We start from the raw sequence: 22,687 nt of genomic DNA on the forward strand, positions 1-22,687 counted from the left end.
AATTAATAAAGGAGCTCCACTGCGGGGGACTATCAACTCATACAGGAAAAGATAAAACTTTAGAATTGTTGCAATCTCATTTTTACTGGCCACATTTGCACCGAGATGTTACCAGATTTGTGAAAAAATGCTCTGTTTGCCAAAGGAATAAAGGTACTGCCCAAAATGTCGGTCTTTATCTACTTCTTCCGATACCCGACTTTATTTGGGAGGATTTAACGCTTGACTTTGTATTGGGGTTACCATGAATGAAGCGGGGGGTTGACTCCATCTTGGTCGTTGTTGACCGATTCTCCAAAATGGCACATTTTATCCCTTGTAATAAGACGTTCGATGCAGTCAACATTGCCCAACTTTTCTTCAAAGAGTTCGTTCGGCTACACGGGTTACCTCGTAGCTTGACCTCGGACCGTGATGTAAAATTTGCTAGTCACTTCTGGAGAGAACTATGGAAAAGATTGAACACTGATATTAAGTTGAGCTCAGTGTATCATCCGCAAACAGACGGTCAAACCGAAGTTGTCAACCGAACTCTTGGCAACTGTTACGTTGTCTTGTTCAAGATAATCCACAAAGGTGGGAAGAGCACCTTAGTCATGCCGAATTTGCTTATAGTTTGATGTTTAACCATTCCACAGGTTGCAGTCCCTTCCAAATAGTATATTCTAAGCAACCCAACCACCTAGTGGATCCCACTATTCTCCAAAAAAGCAGTCAGCTACTAGTACATAAAGACATTACTCAAGTTCAAGAAACTATTTAGACAGTCAAGGAAAAGCTTCAAGAAACACAAGAAAGTAAAAGCAAGAGGCTGACTTACATCAGCGACACAAGGTCTTCAACACCGGAGACTTGGTGATGTTACGAATGCATTGAGAATGGTACCCACAAGGAACTTATTCCAAACTTAGTCCCCGGAAAATCGGCCCATTCCCAATTATACACAAAATTAATGATAATGCGTATGTGATCGACCTCCCACCGGACATTCAGATGTCGTACACTTTTAATGTCGCCGATATATACAGTTACCATCCCCCTGATGGTGGTCAGCCAATAGACATATCGTCGGAGTTGAGCTTCTCTGGAGCGAGGGAGGATTGATGTGGCCTTCTCCTTATTAGGGAGCCATGTCGACATGCATTGCAAGCTCAAAGGACACTACTCCTTATTTCTGTTATTTATGTTATTTACTTTTCCTGTTATACTTAGTATCATACTCTTCTAGAGTTTGCTTCCCTTTATTTAGCGTCCATCTTGCCCAACAGGGTTTTGGCATCTATATATGTCATTACAACAGAAGAATAGAAATATATAAGAACTACAAAAGATTATTACCTATTCTCCAGTTACTGTTTTATTGGTTTTTCCATTCAGGTTCTTCTCATGGCTGCCGCTGCATCAGGATGACTGCTCTCTTAATCTTGTTTCATTGTCTCGGGGCAATCCTCATATTATTGAGAGCTTGAGGGTAAGTAGGGGAGGCACGAGTCAGTTGGCAAGTGTTTAGCTGAGAGGGTTATTGATGGCTAATGTCTCGAAGCCACTTGTGGCCTTGTGATGGAGCTCTATGTTACCTTGGGGGAGGGGGCAAGTGTGTTTAGGTTACAATGGCGACAAACTTTATGGTAGATGGACTATGATGGGTGAGCTAAATCCTTTTGGATGGATGCTCTAGCTCTTATAGCTGAGCTGATGAGCATGGTTTGTGATGCTCTGTCATAGATAGATGTGAGTAACTACTCCTTCATGGAGGGCAAGTGACAAATTAAGTATTACATGAATACCTCTAGATGGATGTTCTCTTATGTAAACTTGATTTGGAAGTGATTGCATTTTTTATGCCAACACTCAGATTTACTAAACCGAGGAGTATTATGGATTTATGAGATTTAGGGCCATACGCGCACTCGCAGAGGAAAGAAAGTTAAGATTACATGTAGAAGGTTGAGAAATAGGAGAGTCTCAAAAAATAGGTATGTTAGTTACCATAAGTTCATACATTAAGACAGAGTTAATCATTTGTATTAATTAATTTGATTAAATTATTATTTGTGATTTAATTTAATTAAATAAAATATTTTATATAATTAGTTATATTAAATATTAAACAATTCTTAATTGATACATTATCTTACACTAAGTATAATGTAATTATTTTAATTTTCTTTGACAACAAGTTATTAATTAAAATTATAACCATGCAATTAAAAAAATTAGATATCAATATATTAATTAAAAAAATAAATCTTCTCTATTAATAAATATTTGTTAACTAAAAGGATATTTTCTTAAGTAAATTAATACTATTATTTATTCGAATTGGCTAAACATAAATTATTATTTAATTAATTTGCTAAATTATCAATTCTAAATAATCATTAATTAATAAAAATAATTAAAATTTATATTAATCATAATTTATTAAACTAGTTAATGATTAATTAGATTGTTTCTTACACTAATTATAATCTCAAACAATAAGTTAAAAGCCTGCAGACAATGAGTTAAATGAGTTGAAGACTAACACACTTAAATTCTGAAATAAATAGCCAAAAGATTCATCAAAATTTTAGTAATTTTCAGAGAATTTACTAAATTCGGATCTGCAGGATTCAAAAATCCTCTTTGAATTCTTAAATACAGCTTTCAGACAAGCAGCCCTTCAGTCTAAGCTTATTAAACTTGCTCAAATCAAAGCCACAGTTCCTCATTATCCGCTTCTGCTTTGCGGCAAATCGGCATTCAAAAAAGCCTTGAAAGGAGGGCTCTTTCGACGTTCTGAGGAAGAAAGCGTAGCCAGCCATGAAGTAAGCAGAAGTCAGAAAGAAGCAAATCGGCTCCATCACGTCCCATGAAAGCTCCCAGAATGTCAGTCTCATTAACCCTAGCGTTTGGGCAGCCAGAAAGCCCATCCCGCACCAGAGCTCTCGCCGCACGCCGGCGACGGCCTTCTTGTCTATCTCCGCCTTCTTCGCCTCCATCTCCTTCAGCTCCTTCGCTGTTTGATCCTGCTGTTTGGTGAACGGCGTTGGGATCACCTTACCAATTGCTTTCACTACCTGCAATGAGAAAAAGTAGAACGATGGAATCAATGTTGTAATTAGTAATTATGGTGGTTTTGGTTTCAGTCTTAAGTTCTGATTTCCTATGAGTGAATTATAATTAATTTTAAATAATATTAAGTTTATTAGTTATATATTTAATATTTTTTGGTAAATATTTTTTTATTTTTGAATTTGTTTACAGATTAGAATCATATGATTTTCATTTATATATCTATTATAATTTTGAATTCATATTGATCTTCATGTTTTTAGGGAAGCTTTAGGCATTTAAATTTTGTTCTTTATTTTGTTCTTGAAATAATTAAAAAATTAAAATAAAACTTATTTGTATATATGTTATTAAAAAATTAAAAATTATAAGTACATAAATCCTTAGAAATTATCAATTTTAATAATATAAACGTGCCAAGCCGGACTGGAGTCATCATGAGCTTGAGTTGGATTAATTAATGGAGCTTGAGTATGAGCTCAACCTCGAGCACAATTTTAGAAATTTAAGCCAACTCATGAACAAATTTTATTATTATAAAAGAGAAAAAATGATTCTTATTCATATTTATTAGAAAACACAAATAAAAGACTAAAAATTTTAATGAGAAATAACGAAATATCACATGAAATAAAATAGAGAAATATAATTTCTAAATATTTTTAGTAATTTTATACTGAAATTATTGAAATTTTATATCTTTGAACCCTATTAATATTAACATTTTTTTAAAATGAATTAGCTCGTGAGTAAAAAAATTAAATCAAAGAAGAATTGGGATATTAAAACTATTTCTTAATACAAAAATTTCTGCTTCAAATAATATTTGTATTAAAAAGCTACTCTAAAAAATAATAAAAAATTGTTTCAAACAAAACCTCAAATTAACTTATTAGCTCATTCAGTTTAGCTTAGAGTTATTTATTAATGTAAATCTAGATTATTGCTCATAAGTTGGTTTGACTTAATAAAGTCTAATTGGCAATACTTTAAAAATCGGACCGGACCAGCCGGTTCAACCGATTGAAACGTGAACTAGTCCGCTGGCCGGTCTGGAATTTTGTAAAAACCGTTTTAGCCACAAACCGGCTTGAACCAGCGGTTCAACTAGTTAATTTAGATACTTTTCATAAGTATAAAGTATATCTAAACATATAAAATAAATTAGAAACTATAAACTATTTATATTAAATTTAAAAACATATATATGTGAATTAATCTTATTTTAAATATGAATTATATTATTTATAAAATAAACTCCAACTTATTTTTAATATAGATACTTGATTTGTATTTTAGGATGAATTAGTGTTTAAGTTTAAGGTTAGATCGTCATATTACTATATTAATTTTATTATTTATTACATCATCAGATTCAACCCCGATCGAACCATTAAACCACTAATCCCTTCTTCTTCCTGTTCATTGACCGGTCAGATTTTAAAAGCATTGTTAATTGGTTATATTTCTATGATTTTAGCAAGTACAGAACGTATTTTTTAGTTTTAATGCATTTCTTCAATTAAAACATAAATTTTAAACAAGTTAAATTTCGTTGGCGGAAAAAATTAGGTTTTTAGAAGAGCAGAGTAGTTAACTCGCCGGGGCGGAGGAAGACGAGATTTCCAAACGCAATAACGACGCCGCACTCATCTAGCGACCGCGCAATGGCTGCCGCGTTCTCCTCCGTGCTCGATAGATGGCGGCAGATGGAGAGGAATTCCGTTTGGGAAATGTGGCTCTGTGGAATAGAGTTCAGCCGCGACTTCACCGCCTCCATCTCCGTTGCTCTCATCACCTTCTTCACCTCCGCCGCCGTTATCCACCCACGAGTTTCCATTACCGCAGCGTTCATCTCCGGCGGGAAAAGATCGTTAGGAAATCGGTTGGCGTTAACGCCCCGAATCATATTGATTAGTTCATCTCCCAACGGAAGAGAGGGGCGGTCGGGGGCTGGAATTGCTGGGCGGGGAATCGGCCGGCTTTGGAGAAATCGGCGGAGATGCGCAGGAGCGCCGGCGGGGTAACGTGTTTGGGAAAGGAGGTAGCTTTGAGCTAAACGGAGGGCCATTTAGCTCGGTTTCCGCCTTTCCCAAGCTCTTCAGGGGGGTGAAGGGTAAAGTGAGCTTCTTTTCTTTTATAAGCAGAGGATATATTCCAATCGCTTCCGCTAGCTTGGGATCGGAGAATGGTGCCAAGAGGAGAAAGGCACCAGGAATCGGATTAACGTATCTTTCTGTAACATTTATTTATTTTCATAAATTTATCAAAATTAACGCCGAGACCGGCAGCTAAGCGATTAATGAATGTGGTCAGTTTTTCACATGGAAATTTTAGCGAATTATTATCAGCGAATTTTAAGATGGGCAAATTTTTTCAGGACATTTCATTTTGAAGCTTGATACGGCATCAAAAAATTATCTGGATCGGGCACGAATCTCGAAGCAAAAGCAAGTTTGAAATTTTCGAAATTAAAATTGGGACCATCCGGACTCCGATTTCAACAAACTTATAGTCGAACTGAACGTCTCGGAAATACAAATCCAACGACACCAAAATCGACTCAATTCGAGCCCGAATGGGTCCAAATCAAGGGTGCAAAGTGCTGTTAGAGGGTTCAAACCACAATTTGGATTACCAAATGGTTTTTAAACATGACGAGCTTATAGTCGAATCGAGCGGCTTGACGAGACAAATCCAACGAGCCCAAGATCACTGAATTTCAACATCATTATGATATTCAAATGCCCATTAAACGGTTCATGATCAAGGGATTGAACATCGGCCGTACGTCCATCCAACCACTCCCTATTTACCCTTGATCTCTCACCTATTTATGAGTCATGCCACTCCAAAAATCTATAAAATAGACCCCTCCTTTCTCTTGAAAGGGGAGGATCCAAGCAAGAAGAGAAGAAGAGACTGAAGCAAGAAGAGAAGGAAGAAAAGGAAGAAGCTCCTCCTCGACCACCTCCGTCAGACCACCGCCTCATGTCGTTGTTCCACCGGATCACCACTTAAGGCCCTCAACTCCGCCAAACTACCGCCAGATGTTGTTGCTCCGCCGGACCATCACTTGATGTCCTTACCTCCGTCGGAACACTGTCTGATGTTATTACTCCGTCGGACTACCACTTAAAGCCCTGAGCTCCACCAAACCGCCACTTGAGGCCCTGAGTTCTGCCGGCCCACTACTTGAGGCCGTGAGTTCCACTGAACCACAACTTGAAGCCCTGAGCTCTGCCAGACCACCACTGGAGGCCCTGAGCTCTACCAAACCACCACGTGACACCTAGAGTTCTGTCAGAGCACCACCTGACACCTAGAGTTATGTCAGACCTCCACTTGACGCCCAAAGTTCTTTCAGACCACCACCTAACACCTAGACTTTTGCCAGACCACCACCTAAGACCCAGACTTCTGCCAGACCACCATCGGAGGCCCAGACTTTTCTTGGATCACCACTTGATGCCCGGACTTCTGCCGGACCATTACCTGATGCCCAAACTTCTACCGGAGTACTGCCCTACTACTATAACCTTTTGGACCCATGTCTCATATCGACTATGTTATTTTTTATCTCCATTGCCTACTACGGTCCTTACGACCTCCATCACCAGACAACGCTCTTTTTTTGACCCTGGTCTCCTACCAAATATAGTCTTTCAGACCCATGTCTCGTGTCGGCTATAGCCCTTCGAACCAAACAAATGTCTATATTGATTATTGTAATTTTCACCATATAATGTGCTATATATGAGGTACATTTGTGACATCAGGTCAAGTTCTTCTCGTTAGGAATGGCCTCATTTGTAATCGATTGTAAATACTAGTGGATTCATTCAAACTGGGTCAGACCCCATGGTTTTTTTCCCTTTTCAGGGGTTTCCACATAAAAACTCTAATGTCTCTTATGAACGCTACCCCTATCTCTTATCTGATTGTGTGCTTGATCTTTGTGCAATGTTAAGACATTAAACTTTATATTTCTCTACCGCTGCAAATATTCCAGGACGCAACAAAGCTGAAAAAAATATAGCCTTTTCTTCTTTGCCACGCTGGCGAGAGTTTGCGTGTGGAGTTCAGAACGGAGAATCGTTTAATTTTTGTGAGTGTGGATAGTAAAAACGTTGTAAAAGTGTAGTTACTATTCACCACTATGCTTTTACTGCGCACACTCACAAAAACTGGATACAACTTTGGTCTGAATTCCACACGTAATAATCTCTTACGTGTGAGATGGAATAAATCGCACAATTGGCATTGAGGCTAAATTTTTTTCTTTTGGGGAAAGAATAAATTATGCAAAAAAGGAAAAAAAAAAGTGGTGTTGTTTGTCATATATGCCACCGAGAAGAGGAGCGCTTGTGTGGAAAAATAAATATTATTTCATAGATAAATTGTTACACGCTATAATATTTGTGTAGATAAAGAGTTAGACAATTTAGTATTTTGGTTTTGCATGAAGATACAACACATGCATGGATAAAGAGAGCGATGTGAGAATTGTAAGAAATACTAAAAATTTTATGTGAAATTCAAGAATGTGAAAACTCGCAAGGTTTGGCTTTGTTGAAATGATTACTTTTTTATTTGGTATTGATTGCAAATGACGCCCTTCCTCGGGGGAAGGTATTGCTATAAAATATTTGGCTTGGTTGAATTTAGAAGAATCCTCAGCATAAATCTAAGTGTTGAAGTTAAGAGTCAGAATTATTGTTGACAGGATGTATTGATCTTATAAGTGACGGTGATCGTAGTTAGCGGGCAATAGAGGTTGTGAATTGTAGTTGGAGCGCTATGGTAGTCGAAAAGACTGCAATTGACTTGGTTGAAATTAGAAGAGTCCTACAACATAAATCTAACACTACCATCACCATTCACCCTTCCAACATTCCCTAAAATAATGTTATGAAATATGTTCTTGGATATTTTAAGATTTTGGGGACCCTCCCTTTTACTTAGTTTTCGAACTTTTGCTGATAGAAGGGCTTTGGAGATGATATTATATATTCCTGGGTTATAGAGGAAGATTTGATTGATATCTAGAGGTTGGTTGCCAAGAAGACCAAGTTGAGCAATGGGGTGGGAGGGACGAGAAGTTGAGATGCCCTCAGTAATAGTTTCAAAAGGACCTTACATAACATAAGAGCTATTAGGGGTAGGGTTAGTAGAGATTAAGTCTACCAAGGAGGCATTAGTGGGGATATTTTTGTTTGGATTAAAAGCAGGTTCAAAAGAAAAAATATAATAGATTTTGATGAAAGGATGTTGAGATTGTGCGTCATTATAGGGTTGGTGGAGGTGAGAGAAATGTTAGAAGAATGAACGATTATGGCATTTGTAAGTTACATCATGGTTGGTTAGTTGTATGCAGAAGATGATGGCATTGACTCCTCCCTTTATGTCAGTTATGCATGTTGGTTGGTTGCTTGAAGGATTTGACACATGCTATTGGTAGATTTAGGATAATAAAATTTATCATGGGCAAAAGTGTCACAATCCAACTTTCAATCATAAATATGAAAAGTTGTACATTCTTTCCATATATGTTGATATCAATCTCATCAGGAAGCTCAGAGGAGTTACTGCTTTGGATGGTGACTTGGGAAAATGTTAGGCGAGATTGATTTGCGATCAATGTTCAATAGTCACGTGAATCCCAATTTTGCATTCTTATTTTAATATTGCATACTCCGACCAACAACATAGAGAAAGTTTGAAGATTTTAACCCAAACTGACAGATCCTTGAAGTCTTCTTTAATGAAAACAAAAGTTTGGATAGCAACATACAAAGATGAAAGGCTTTTCATGAGGAACTAATGACCACTATTCAATATCATATCCAAATCTTCAAGATAAGATATTTAAAACAAGAAGAATTCATTTGATAGAAAAAGAAGTTTAAGAGAACTTTCCAAGTGCCAAATTCTTTTAACAACAAAGAGAAGATCACCATAGAATGATTGTTTGTTGATAGCATACCTAACAAGAGCATAACCCCTAAGCCTTAGAGCCTCCATTTTGGTATTTTGAAAGTATCATTAGAAATTATATTAAAAACATACTGATAAATTCATGAGCTTAATGATTATGATATCATTTTATTTATCATTAACATTTAGCTTGTTACATTTCATCACCACATATTTGATAACTTAAAAAAAATTAAATTATTACTAAATTAAAAAATGTATTATCTTCCAATCATTTTTTATTGTTAATAATAAAACAATATAATTCATGCATCTTAGAGTAGCCCAAATTGCAATTAAACATACCCTGAATTCCACTTAAGGTACATTATGCAGATCTTTGCATAAAATAATAGGAATTAAATATTTTTAAATTAGTTTGATGGTAATGCATTTGCTAAGACAAAGTGACTGAAAAATAGCAAATTATATTTTTGATGATGATTAGGCATTTATGGCCAGCAAAGACAATAAGCCAAAAGTAATGCACCATAGTTAACAAAGTGATATATTATAATTTCCATTTTTTCAAATACTTAAAAGTATAATGGATTTTTTATATAATTATAAGTTTTTGGCATTATAATATGTTAGTGGGTTTTTTTAATTGCTAAAATTTACCTTATTTAATTAGAAAAAAAATAAAAAAATAAAAAAAAGCTCTTGAAAGAGTGAAGTGTTAAGAATTTTCTTTGCCATCTAAAAATTTGAAAATTATTTAGATTACATAATAATGATATAAATATACGACAAAAATAAAAATAATAATTTTATGAAATATAAAATAGACATAAGAAATATCTTATATAATTTTCAATATATATTTATTCTAATGCTATAATTATTTTAATTTTTGTTTTATAATTGTATGTAAGCATGTGATTGGAGAACAAATTAGAAAGCTAGAGATCTTACTTTTTCAAAATTTTGATAATTTGTTTTCTTATATTAAATATTAACCAATTTATATAAAAATTTGTGATAATTTATTCATGATAATATGAAATGGCTCATTCAATGAAATAGTGATTTGTTCATCTATTCAGTCAATAGTTCTATCGAGTTCTAGCCGGTCTTATTGTAGAGCGTTTTCATTAATGAATCAAATTGGGATGGAGATCAATTCATGGTTGAACCGATCAACAGTTGGTGCGATTAGATTTTTAAATCATTGATTGTTACATTGGTCTCATTGTTGATTCGTGGTCACAAGCTGATGAGCTAACAAGTTAAGCTTGAGCTAACCTCGACTTAACCCGTTCGTTCACTTGTAGGCTTGTTTAAAAAATATTACTATTAAATACACTTATTGTAATTTAAGTATAAAACAAATAAAATATTTAAAATTTATATTTTGTTTATTTTCTTAATTGATTCTTGAAATTTCAACATGTTTTATTGTAATTTATTTTCTCATTTTAGTTTTGAAAATAAAATTCATATTTTCTAATTTATAGAATGTATAATTGATCTCATATCTAATTTCGCCTAATTAAATAATTAAATTTATCAAATATTATTATTCTTTTTGACACTTTTTTTATTCGCAAGAAACATTATTCAATGGGCCATTATCGGACGGTTCTGAGGTCAATCAGAACGCGCCACGTCATCGGTACATAGTAATGATACACAATGTATTGTTGACGTCGCGCTTTTTGATTGGCCTCTGGATGCGTCCGGTGACTGCACGTAATAAATTTGCCCTAAATTGAGTCACCTTAGCGAAAATGGATCTTGCGATAGAGTGCCACATATGAAATTTTGATGGATGACAGACCGTCATATATGATGGATCTATTGAAGTGAAAAAAAAATAAGAAACAAGGAAGCAATAGCGACACAAAAGGAGCTGCCTTTGAATTCCTCTTCTTCAGACTTCTTTAAAATATGGCTTAGAATTATAGTAATGGAGGTAACAATAATTATAGTGTTAAATCATTTGGGTACTTTGTAGTTATGTTTGTCTTCAAAATAATTGAATGTACTTTTAATACAATGTAATTAGCACATATATCAATGAACTCTAGCTCGGGCCGACTACACTTTGTTTCTAAAGTAATGATTCATGTTCGTGTCTTACTGGTAATTCATTCTTATAATGTACCAAATTATTTGCGACGATCAATCTAGCGAGAATCTTTGTGTCAAGATAGACGGTTGCGAGCAGATTTGGCGATCTCAAAAGAGTTGTATTTTTGTGGTCAGTGAATGTATGATAGTATGCTCACAAATTTTGAGCAGGTCACAAAAAGATGTTTGTAAACCAAATGCAAAGTAGGAATCTTTGTTTGTATTATTATTAGGTTAAGCGTTGGTCTTTTGAGTAAATAGACATAAATAGATATAAATAGAAGAGTTGTTTGAGAAGTGGTGAAATTTCTTATTATGAGCACTAAGGGAGAGATATATTTCCTTATGAGATATAAAGCTTGTACCGCACGCAAATGTCATTATGATATATGATATATGATATAATAAAACAACTAGATAATAAAAAAATTACATGACTAATATCGTTCAGTAAAAATTGATCTACTACATATGGTATCAAGACATAAATATATCGTTTATTAATTAGGTGTTGAATTTCTACATATATCAAAGTAGGTAGCTCATATGTATCAAACAGGTTCACTCCTAAGGAACTCGACTAGGAGAAGTGTTCGCCCAAATGACTATTGCACAAAGAGATAATTGTTTGAACTAGCATACAGACAAGCAAGTATTCACCCTAATGGAGCTCACAACATATGAGCACGCCCCTGGAGGATTAGATATGTAATGCACATGTTCTCGACAAGTTTGACTAGAGAACTAATCTCATCAAGCCTTCATCTAAAGAGAAACTCACATAAAAGTACTCATCTTTCTTAGTAGTTTTCCTTTCATCGATATCCTCATCCAAGCATTGGAGGCACAAATTCTCATATAGGCCACTGTCATGGCTTCATCAACTATGTTTGTCTCTAGTTTCATAGTCACACTTGCTTAGAAAACTTACTACTCACCCAAGGTACTTACCTTCAAGGATTAGCCCCAAGGCATTCACCAAGGACTTCATAAGCCACATTAGAGACAGATGGCTTGGTTAATATTTCCCAACCTAGCCAATGTAAATGTCTATGTCAATTTGTACATACTAACATCAAGTTTCAAATAACCAACAACTAAATAGATTATGAAGCCCTTGTCACTAAATTAAAATGAAAATTCATAGTTGGTGTAGGCAACAGATACTTAATTGTGTACTCTGACTTGTAACCGATGTTGAGTCAAATCATTGGTGATTATAAGGAATGTGAAAAGTCCTATAAAATTAATTTTTTAAATTGAAAGAAAATATCAGTCGATACAAATTCTTTAAGATAATATGAATCCTAAGATTGCAAAACAAACCTACCATCTTATTATCAAAATAGAAATACCTGAATAGGTGGCATACCTTGAGGTTATTACAATGTAACAATGAAGAATGTCATGCGGCGCTAATCGATTCTGATCGCTCAATTAGTTGGATGGATCTTTATATTGAGCATTTAAATGTAGGGAAAATCTCATCTAAGATAATAAGCTCACGAAGATTCAAAATTAAAGCCATCTAATATATTCTTATAACAAGTGATCAGTCATTCAAAGGATTAGCAACCTCATTAAGCTTGATGTGTGTAGTGGAAAGTGAAATAGAGAAGTATTGATTGTTTTGAATTTAGTTTGCCTAGTATAATATAATGTTGAGTGATAATCATGGGCGGATCCACCCATGGCTTAGGTGGGCAAATGCCCACCCTCAAAATTTTTTTTTAAAATATTTTGAGGGGATATTTTGAAATATTTTGGGTATTTTGGGCATTTTGCCCCCCTAAAAAATTTTTTTTGCCATACTTTTATCAATCCTAAGCATATTTGCCCATCCCTCACAAAAATTTTTTTTTGCCCGTCCTAAATAAAGAAGCTGGATCCGCCCTTGGTGATAATGGATGTTTTTGATAACCTATACCACACTATTTTTGTTTTTTTTAATAGGAAAGCCTAATTTAGAATTTTCTTAGATATATTTGGTTCAAATCTATATGAAACTAAAGTAAAGGAAATGAATTTATGCGTAATTTGCTAAGTCTAGGCATATCATATGAGGGTAGCTCAATTAGAATAAGATATGTAAGAATTTGTTTAATTTCTCACACTACGGGAAACACGCGATTACCGTCGGACTTTCCGGCGGAAATTATGCGTCGGTCAATAACGGCTCATGTAACGGCGCTTTGGTGTGACGGAACCTTTACGGTGCATTTTTTGGCGCATAGTACGACGGAAATATTCCGTCGTCAGTTGCACCGGTATGGGCATAGGAATAAACCAACATTTCACTTGTTCCATCGCACGTTACGACGGAAAATCATTTTGGGTTATACACACACAACTGTAGACATGTTTTCCAAAAAAGTAGTAACAAATCCATTGGAAAAAAGTTATTGACTGATTTGTCCCAAATTTTTTGTGTAGTTATTTTTCTAATTCAATGCATTTTTGTTCGAGGATCAATGTAGTTATCACAATTCCATCTAAAACTATTACAACCAAATGGTGATCATTTCAATGTCACTATTTTGTGACAATATTTTTTCCTATCATGAAAGTGATTTGTGCCAAACTGATTTGCAATGTTATTTTTCATGGAATTAAGCCATCACAATTGTGTTCTATCATGTAGAGATTAAATCACTATTATCCTTTCCCTCATCAATGCTAGTCAAGGAATTGATCCCCTTCAAAGGTTGAAACAATCCATCATAAGATGGAAAAAAAAAAAAAACTTTTCAGCTTCATCTTTCATATGTTGAGATCATTGCTTACATTGAATTTCTTGAGCTTATATTTGATAGAGCTAAAAAAAAAGCATTGATGACCCCATCTCTAAGAGTTAACCTAGCAAAGCTTTAATGCAAGTTTATTATAATAAAAAATAATAAATATCTCTTTGTGAGTGTTCAAGAGAACATTTGAATTGACATAGGTGAAACAATACTATAATCTTCTAAGCATATATATAGTATGAAAATAATAAGGAAAACAAAGAGTCAAGATAGCTAGGATTTGATTAGTATGGCTTAGTAAAAATTGACCTACATCTAAAGGGTTGGAAGATACAAATATTTTCTCTATTAAAATAATATAAACGAGCACAAATTGATAAATGCTTCCTATCATATTTGTTGCGAGCTAGATAATTCTTGCAAATAATAATATAATATTTACATCTTGGATTTTTTTCAAAGATCCAACAAACACACAAAAAAATGCAATAGTTAGTAGAAGTTTTGTGTGAAAAATGAAGGAAAAAATTACAAGATCTAACCCAAATGAAATGATCTAGTATATAAATAAGTAACAAGAGTCTATTCTTCCACTTATTTAGAGAAGATTAGATTATAAAGTATGTAACACAACTTTGTAGTTCTATAAATATGGGAGAATATCGAAGATGCAATAGTTTGATGGTGTTAGTTGGGTGATGTTGATCGGACAATGATAACAAGGTGATGATACTCAAATGAATACAACGATTGGATGAAATTGATGGTAACAATAGTTTGAAGATGATGATCAGATGATAGTAGCTAGGCAACAATAGTTCTAGTAGTGGTCATCTTTGACAAATGTCATGTAATGCTCTAGAGTTATTTAGATCTTCAAGCACTATCCTAACTCTAGTCCAAGTCTTCTTCATATGGAGATTGGGTTCAAGTTATAGTATTTTGAGAGTAGCCATTTTGATAAATTTAGCTAAAATTTTAAAACCCTCCATTGGACGGTTCATATCAAATCCTTTAATTATGAACAACTTTTTCAGAATTTAATTGATTTAATGATCTCTTAATCAAGTGATAGTGGGATTGATGGAATTGCCTCATCAAGCCGCTCATTTCGATGATAAGCATGCAAGATTTAATGATCATTTAGTCCTTCAATTAATATCACGAAGTTTCAAACTATACTTTAAGTGTTTGATTTGATCATATTTTGACTCAATTCAAATCATATTTGGTGTCGATGGATTTATTTCATCGAGCCACTCACTTTGAATACAAGCTTGTTGAAATCGATCTTCAAATGATCATATATTTAATTTTAAAATTTTCTAAGAATTTCATGTATTCTCGTGCTGATCAAAGTAAATTTTCTGATGGCATATCGATATTAAAATTTTCTCATGAAAAAGTGAAAATGTCTGAAGAAGATCATAACATACTGAAATAGTATGACAAGAGTTTCTAATGAATTGCTTCCTGATTATTTTCACACTTCTTAGGAAATAAAAAAGTGAGGAAGAAGATACATAAAATATTTATTAAAATTTTACTCACTATTAGTAAAGCTTTGTTGTAATGGTTGTTAATTAATTCTTAATTTCATTGTTTTCCTCCCATAAAGAGCTTAAAGTTATTTAACACTAAAATGTTAAATAAGCAAAACATGTTACATAAAATTATTATTATTATCTTTTTAATGATGAGCTTTAGTAAAATAAGATTCTCCTTTTAACCCATGAACCATTGTATTTTAAGTAATTCAAAAAGGCCAAAATTTGGAATTTATCATATTGTGTAGCATGTGCCATTATTTTAAATTATTTATTCATTCTGAATGTCAAGATCTTACCTATATATTATAAACATCATGATAATGTTACAAAATCACCTACTACTATCAAGTGAAGAATATGATACTATGTATTATGGTGTGAAAGTTGAAAAAGAATAAAGTGGTGCTTATATTATTTCGTTTTATATATTATAGTTTTAAAATAGGGAAATTTACATACATACCACTTTATTTTATGCTATTTACATATCTAACACCCAAAACATTAATATTACATGTCTACAACCCATATACAACTTTAATATAAAATATACCACTCATATAATTCATTTATATCATTCAAACAATCCTATAAACTTTAATATTTCATTCCATTCCATGCACCCAAATTTGTTCTATGGGTGGTAGTCATGTAATATTAATGTTTTGGGTGTTAGATATGTAAATAGCCCAAAAAAAATGGTATGTATGTAAAACCCACAAATATTTAGGGTGTGAAGTTTCAATATTTAGTTTTAATATTAGGAATATGTGATCCGTTATATGTGTAATCATTAAACTATTACTATAAATTTAATGTAATATTGCTTGTCATTTGGTATATATTAGTGGCCAATTTATAAATTTTAATAAATTTAAATAGCTAAGGCAATAGAAAAAGAGATTAATAAATTTAAGGGCCAATTGTAATTTTTTTTTATATTTATGTTTTGCAAAAAAATAAATAAGTTTGATATCTTAATTATATACTAATTTTATTTTTATTGAATATCAAATTAGTTTATTTATTTGATGATTATAATCAAGTAGTAATGGTTTTGCACTAGTGGATGGGCATTGTTTGTCCAATGAATTAGATTGGGCTATGATAGTCTAATGATGGTGCTTGAGTGATGTGGTTTGATGATTATGATCCAACAAAATTAGTCCAATGATGTCAATCAGGCGGTGGTTTAGCAACAACTATAAATTGGTGGTTTCATAATGATAAATGAGTGGTGGTATAATGTTGTCGATCATGCAATGATTTAAGTGCAATGGGGCAATCTTATGATAGCAATGATTGGTAATGGTCTAGTCATAGGAATTGGTAAATGGTGGTTGGAAGATGATAATACAATAATGATGGCCAGTCAATAATGGTTCAATGGTGGCCATTTAATTATGTGATTGTCCACTGACTATGGTTATTCAATGACTATCTAATGATAATGGTCAAGTAATGATAATCCAACAAAGTTGATTGGGTAGTGGCAATCTAAAGACATCAGTCGGGTAATGGTGATCAGACAATGGTGCTCATATAGTGGTGATCTGAATATAGCACTTGGGTAGTGAAGGTTCAAGAGAGGCAGTCGGATGATGATCAGATGGTAGCAATAAGGCGGTGGTCTAACAAAAGTGATCGGACAATGGTCTGATAGTGATTCTCAGTTAGAGCTCAAGAATTCTTCAAGCCTCTTAGTTCTCCTAATTCTCAAGTCAAGGGTCCTTTTAATGTAAAAAGTGTAGGCTTATTTAAATATTTTTTAGAGTGACATGTCCTATCAATTATAAAAATTATCTAAAATACTCCATCAGATAATCAGCATTATCTTTCTTGATCATTGATCATTGCTTTCACACTTTTGTGCCTTAATAATGTCAAGATCAACTGATATTATTCTTTTTGGATTCATCTTATTAAGATACTCAATTTAATTATAACCATATAAAATTTTGTGCAAAAAAATAGAATTTTAAAAAATAATAATAATGAAGTGCGATCCTTCCTTGAATGTTAATGAGAAACTTCTATTAGAGTTGCAAACTAAATAAAATCTCTTTAATTATAATTCTAAACTTTCACAAACCCCTATGTCGATATGCAGACAAAGGCTCATAAAAATGCAACGAGCACATTAACCAAGCAAGCAAATGGGCAAAACATTTATTATTTATTATTTTATTTTTAAGACCATTAAAATAAAATAATGTCCACAGGGAGTCGCCCTCTTGATTCCTATAGCTTTAGCAGGACTGCGATATTTGACTTAAGGCCCAACTATGCAAAGTGATAATGCCTCAACTTTAGAGTAGCTTCCCGCAAGCTTCTTGAGAGGAAGCTTTGCCTTAGCTAGCAACCTCCGTTGATGATACGAAGCATTTTAGTTATAGTATTTTTTAGGAGTAATTTATCTAAATTTGTTACAAGTTTATTACTAGTTTCTAGATTATTCTTAAAAATGCTCCTTAGGACTAGCTTATTACAGGTTTCTAGAATATTCTTATTAGTCTTTAAATAGACAAGGTTTTGTAGTAGAAAAGTGGAATGATGAATATTATCCTCTTTTGAAGCTTTTAAACTTTGTGTCTATCTTTGTTCCTTGGATTTTGATTGCCGTCTTGCTACTCCTATTCTTCCAACGATCCACTACATTACTTTGGTATCAGAGCTTGGAGCTTGGGAAGAACGATGGGCTGCAAAAGAAATTGGGCTGTCGACGATGATCGAAGCTGAAGAATAAGATTGGTGGTCGATGGCAATCGACGTCAAAGAAGATGGGCTGTCGAAGATGATCTAAGCCGCATAGTCTTTTACCAAGCTCAAGTGAAAGCGTCACTTGATCAAATAGATAAAAACCTTTGGTCCATAAGGAGATTGCAAATGTCATCGGCAACCATACCGGCGTCTTCGTCTTCACCTTCACTCCTCTCCTCCACTTCACACGAACGCCACCAATTCTACAATAAAATGCCGTGGACGACTACTACCCTTCGTTTGAGCTTCCTCTTCGATGGCGCGATCCTCCTCCGTTCCAACATCCACTGCCTCCGGATTCTCTTACATTTCGGACGCTCCAGCGAAACACAACCATCGAGCTTGTCGAGCAATCCCACACCAAACAATTACCTATGGTCATAGAGGTCACTGATTCTGCTACATTTTGCAATAAGAACGAAGATTCCGACTCTCTGCAACGTGAATTCCGGCTTGACGATGTAGTAAAGATGCTTCTAGTTGATGAACTATTTCTTGAAGGGAAGATAATTTTGCTCCAGCTGAAGATTTGTCATCCTCCTGCATTACCTGCGGATGGCAACAAGGAAGTGTGGGTTCCGGACTCAGCCATGGATGGAAACTATTGCCAGCTCCAGGTACTTAATTTTAGCAACAACACTCTCTCTAATGCATTCAAATCATAAGCGAAGCCTTTTAAAAAGATGGAATTCAAATCTCCAAGAGGTAGTTCAGCATATGGAAGCCAAACAGCTTCTACGGTGACAGGACACTATTTCTATGATTTAAACTAAGATGGAAGCGCTATGGGAGCAGTAAGAGGAGCTCCAATTGATATAATAACAATCTACAAGGCTTGCTGGGACCCTCGATGCTATGATGCAAATTTGTTCGCAACATTTCATTATCTCTTGATCCTGAATTATCTCATGGAGATTACTATAATGTTGCAATTTCAGTTGGTTCATTTCATGCCATGATAAATGAAATATTAGTGAATTCTTCTGTTGACAATGCTGGATACTTCACTCCTTATCAATCAAATTACTACTTGTAAAGCTCTCTAAACACACAAAAATTAAAATATGACATAGTAGCATTCAATGCTATGATTAATGTTTTTTTGTGAAATTAAACAATATGATTTCTACAGGGAAGTTGATTTTTGCATAATATGACTAAGAAGAATCTTTTCTTATGGAATACATTGATTGGTGAGTTCAATAGTAACTAGTTGCCACAAATATCAGTAGAGTTTGTGGATGGAATCAGGAGCTTATTATGTGATTTAGTTGGGATAAAGAATTCATTTCAATGGCCAAATATTTTGTTATTTATATCAATGGAGGCTTGCAAATTTGTGGAAATCCGAAGGAACTCATTCTACTGATAAATGAGCTTGTGGATATGCATCAAAGACGCAAAATCTTCGCCAGGAGGATTGTTATGTTTTCTAAACCTATCTCCCTACCAATGACGAGCCTCAATGGAGTCGAGCTCTTTTGACGCAAGGGGAGAATGATGCGGAGCATTTTAGTTATAGTTTTCCTTAGGAGTAGTTTATCTAAGTTTGTTACTAGTTTCTAGATTGTTCTTAAAAATGCTCCTTATGAAAGGGGAATTATCATGAATATTATCTTATTTTGAAGATTTTGAAAGCTTTTTGCTTATCTCTAATTTGTTCTCTGGATTGGGATTACCTTCTTGCTAGTCTGATTCTTCAGGCAATCCACTACCTTCTCCTCAGGGTGCGATGTGGCCTCCCCCTTTTTCTTAGAAGGTATGCCCTTAAGACTCACTGACAGGTCCTTATTCGCCATCCTCTTCTTCTTTACTCCTTCGGTAGAAAATTCTCATCGGAAGTTCGATAATGATTAGGTCTTCTAGGAAGGAGTAACTCATCACAAGTAGTGACTCATCACCAGTGAATTCAAAATGCGCTACTTAATTGCTTGATAAGTGATTGATGTAGGATCGCTCAGCTAACAGCACAAACAAACAGGATTCAATGGAACAGTAAGAGCTCTGCAAGCTTGCAAGAGCTTGATACTTCTATTTGTCTTTGATAATAAAGATAAAAAGCTACATTTCAACTCATCTTCTTTACCTATATAGAACCTCTGGCTAAAAACGGAAAAAGCAATAAAGGTGTAAAATATGCTGTCTAGTGAAAAGTAGTACTATAAGGAGTGCAGTAGAGCATTCCACTAACTAACTAACTAAAGTCATATAAGTAAGTATTCCACCAGAGAAGGTTAAGGAAATGTCCCTACACCGAAGCTGATGGTATGATGTTCCGCATCATTCACCTCCACCGAAAAAATTGTTGATTCCACCGGAATCAGTACCTGGATCACTGTCATCTGGTGGGGAGTAAGAATAAAGATCAGCAACATTAAAAGTATGAGAAGTGTTAAATTCGGCGGGTAAGTCAATGATATAAGCATTATCAATGATTCGTTGCTGCACGGGGAAAGGTCCAAACTTGCGACGCCCCAATTTCGAATATGTTCCCGGCGGTAACCGTTCCCTCTTCAAATGAACTAGAACCAAGTCACCGGGGTTGAAGATTTTCTCTCGACGATGTAGGTCCGCTTGTTGCTTGTACTTGGAATTTGACTCCTGCAGCTTTAGTCGTACCTTGGTGAGCATCTCAGAAAATTGATCAGTGAAGGTCAAAGCAGCCTTATTTACTGCACTTGGGTAGCACTGCAACATCAACGAGAGAATTGGGAAGTTTAGTGTAAACTATACTAAACGAACATCTATCGGTTGAGCGGTTTGTACAAGAGTTGAATGCGAATTCGGCTTGGCCCAATACTTCGTCCCACATCTTTGGGTTGTCTTGTACCAAACAACGAAGGAGATTACCCAAGGTTCGATTCACCACTTCGGTTTGACCATCCGTTTGCGGATGGTATGAAGAACTGAGCTGAGGACTAGTGCTCATTCGCTTCCACAATTCTCGCCAGAAGTGACTTATAAATTTGACGTCGCGGACAGAAGTCAATGAACGAGGAACTTCATGTAATCGAACGATCTCACGGAAGAAGAGCTTGGCAATGTTCATTGCATCAAATGTTTTCTTACACGGTACAAAGTGTGCCATCTTCGAAAACCAATCGACAACGACCATAATGGAGTCATTTCCACGACGTGTGCGGGGTAAGCCAAGTACAAAATCAAAGCTAAGATCCTCCCATATAGACTCGGGCACCGGTAAAGGCATGTACAAACCAGTGTTCTGTCCTCCTCCTTTATAATTTTGACAGATCGAACAACGCTCGACAAAATGAGCGACATCTCTTCGTAGATGTGGCCAAAAAAATCTGGTCTGCAATTGAATTATAGTATTGTCTCGGTCGGCATGGGCTGCTAAACCACCTCCATGAACTTCTTTAATAATTTGTTGGCGCCAAGAAGATTTGGGAATACACAATAGGTTACCTTTAAAAAGGAACCCATGGCGAATAGAATAATCTGCAGTCAGTTCAGATCGGACGCAAGAGTTCCATATGTCACTGAAATCTTCATCTTCTGGATACAGGTCCTGCAAGACAGTAAGTCCTACGAATTCCGTCTATAATTGAGTGATCAGTGCCGCTCGGCGGCTTAATGCGTCTGCAACCTTGTTTTGTGCCCCACTTTTATGCTTAAGAACAAAAGTAAACTTCTATATAAACATAAGCCATCGAGCATGCATTTGATTTATGTCCTTCTGAGTGTTTATATATTGAAGCGCCTTATGATCGCTACAAAGCACAAAGTCCTGCTGAAGCAGATATGGTTCCCATTGCTTTAAAGCTCTAACCACCGCATAGAGTTCCTGCTGATATACCGACCATCGTTGCCGCGGCTGGCTCAATTTTTCACTAAAAAATTCGATCAGTTTGTTGTTCTGTGACAGCACCGCGCCTATGCCCACTGTTGAAGCATCTGTCTCAACTAAAAATGGGTTTTCGAAGTTGGGAAGGGACAATACGGGTGCAGTTGTTAATGTAGTTTTGATATCCTCAAAACTGCGTTGCTGTTCTTCGTTCCAAACAAAGTGTTTGGATTTGAGGACATCTGTGAGGGGAGCAGTAATAATACTGAATCCTTTAATGAACCGCCTGTAGAAATTTGCAAGCCCGTGGAAACTTTGAACCTCTGTAATTGATTTCGGAACATACCAATCTTGCACGGCAGATATCTTCCTGGCATCGGCACTCAATCCTTCAGCTGAAATTATAAACCCCAGAAATGAGACTGTCGGTACAGCAAAGGCGCACTTAGTCATATTCAAGTACAGCTTATGATTTCTCAGAGTTTCTAGGACTCCTTGCAAGTGTGCCAAGTGTTCTTCCAAACTGCTACTATACACCAAAATGTCGTCGAAATAGGCTACGCAGCACCAGTTGAGGAACGGTTTTAAGACTTCGTTCATTACTCTCATGAATGTAGATGGGGCATTACACAAGCCGAAGGGCATCACCTTCCACTCATAGAGCCCTTCTCGCATTTTAAACGCTGTCTTCCACTCATCTCCCGGCCTGATCTGTATTTGGT

At 35.2% G+C, this 22,687-nt stretch overlaps 1 protein-coding gene across 1 annotated transcript; it reads right to left on the reverse strand.

Annotated features, from left to right (window-relative positions):
* Nucleotides 1-2,636: 2,636 nt before the first annotated feature.
* LOC110093017 (calcium uniporter protein 3, mitochondrial) lies at nt 2,637-5,149 on the reverse strand. Its single transcript, XM_028695964.1, has 3 exons — nt 4,660-5,149; nt 4,088-4,164; nt 2,637-3,062 (listed from the first exon to the last, which is right to left on the reverse strand). The coding sequence occupies exons 1-3, from the start codon at nt 5,126-5,128 to the stop codon at nt 2,637-2,639; spliced, it is 972 nt and encodes a 323-aa protein (XP_028551797.1). The 5' UTR covers nt 5,129-5,149.
* Nucleotides 5,150-22,687: the final 17,538 nt, after the last annotated feature.

This window comes from Dendrobium catenatum, unplaced genomic scaffold (assembly GCF_001605985.2).
Source record: "Dendrobium catenatum unplaced genomic scaffold, ASM160598v2 fragScaff_scaffold_716, whole genome shotgun sequence".
NCBI classification, from domain to species: domain Eukaryota; kingdom Viridiplantae; phylum Streptophyta; class Magnoliopsida; order Asparagales; family Orchidaceae; genus Dendrobium; species Dendrobium catenatum.

What these genes read in the sequence shown, in the direction of transcription:
- LOC110093017 (XM_028695964.1), bottom strand. Translation starts at nt 5,128, where the DNA reads ATGGCCCTCCGTTTAGCTCAAAGCTACCTCCTTTCCCAAACACGTTAC. An exon ending in TCTCGTCTTCCTCCGCCCCG is followed by an intron (nt 4,165 to 4,659) that starts GCGAGTTAACTA and finishes TAAATTAACTAG; the next exon opens with TTGAACCGCTGGTTCAAGCC. An exon ending in CGGCCAGCGGACTAGTTCAC is followed by an intron (nt 3,063 to 4,087) that starts GTTTCAATCGGT and finishes TTCTCATTGCAG; the next exon opens with GTAGTGAAAGCAATTGGTAA.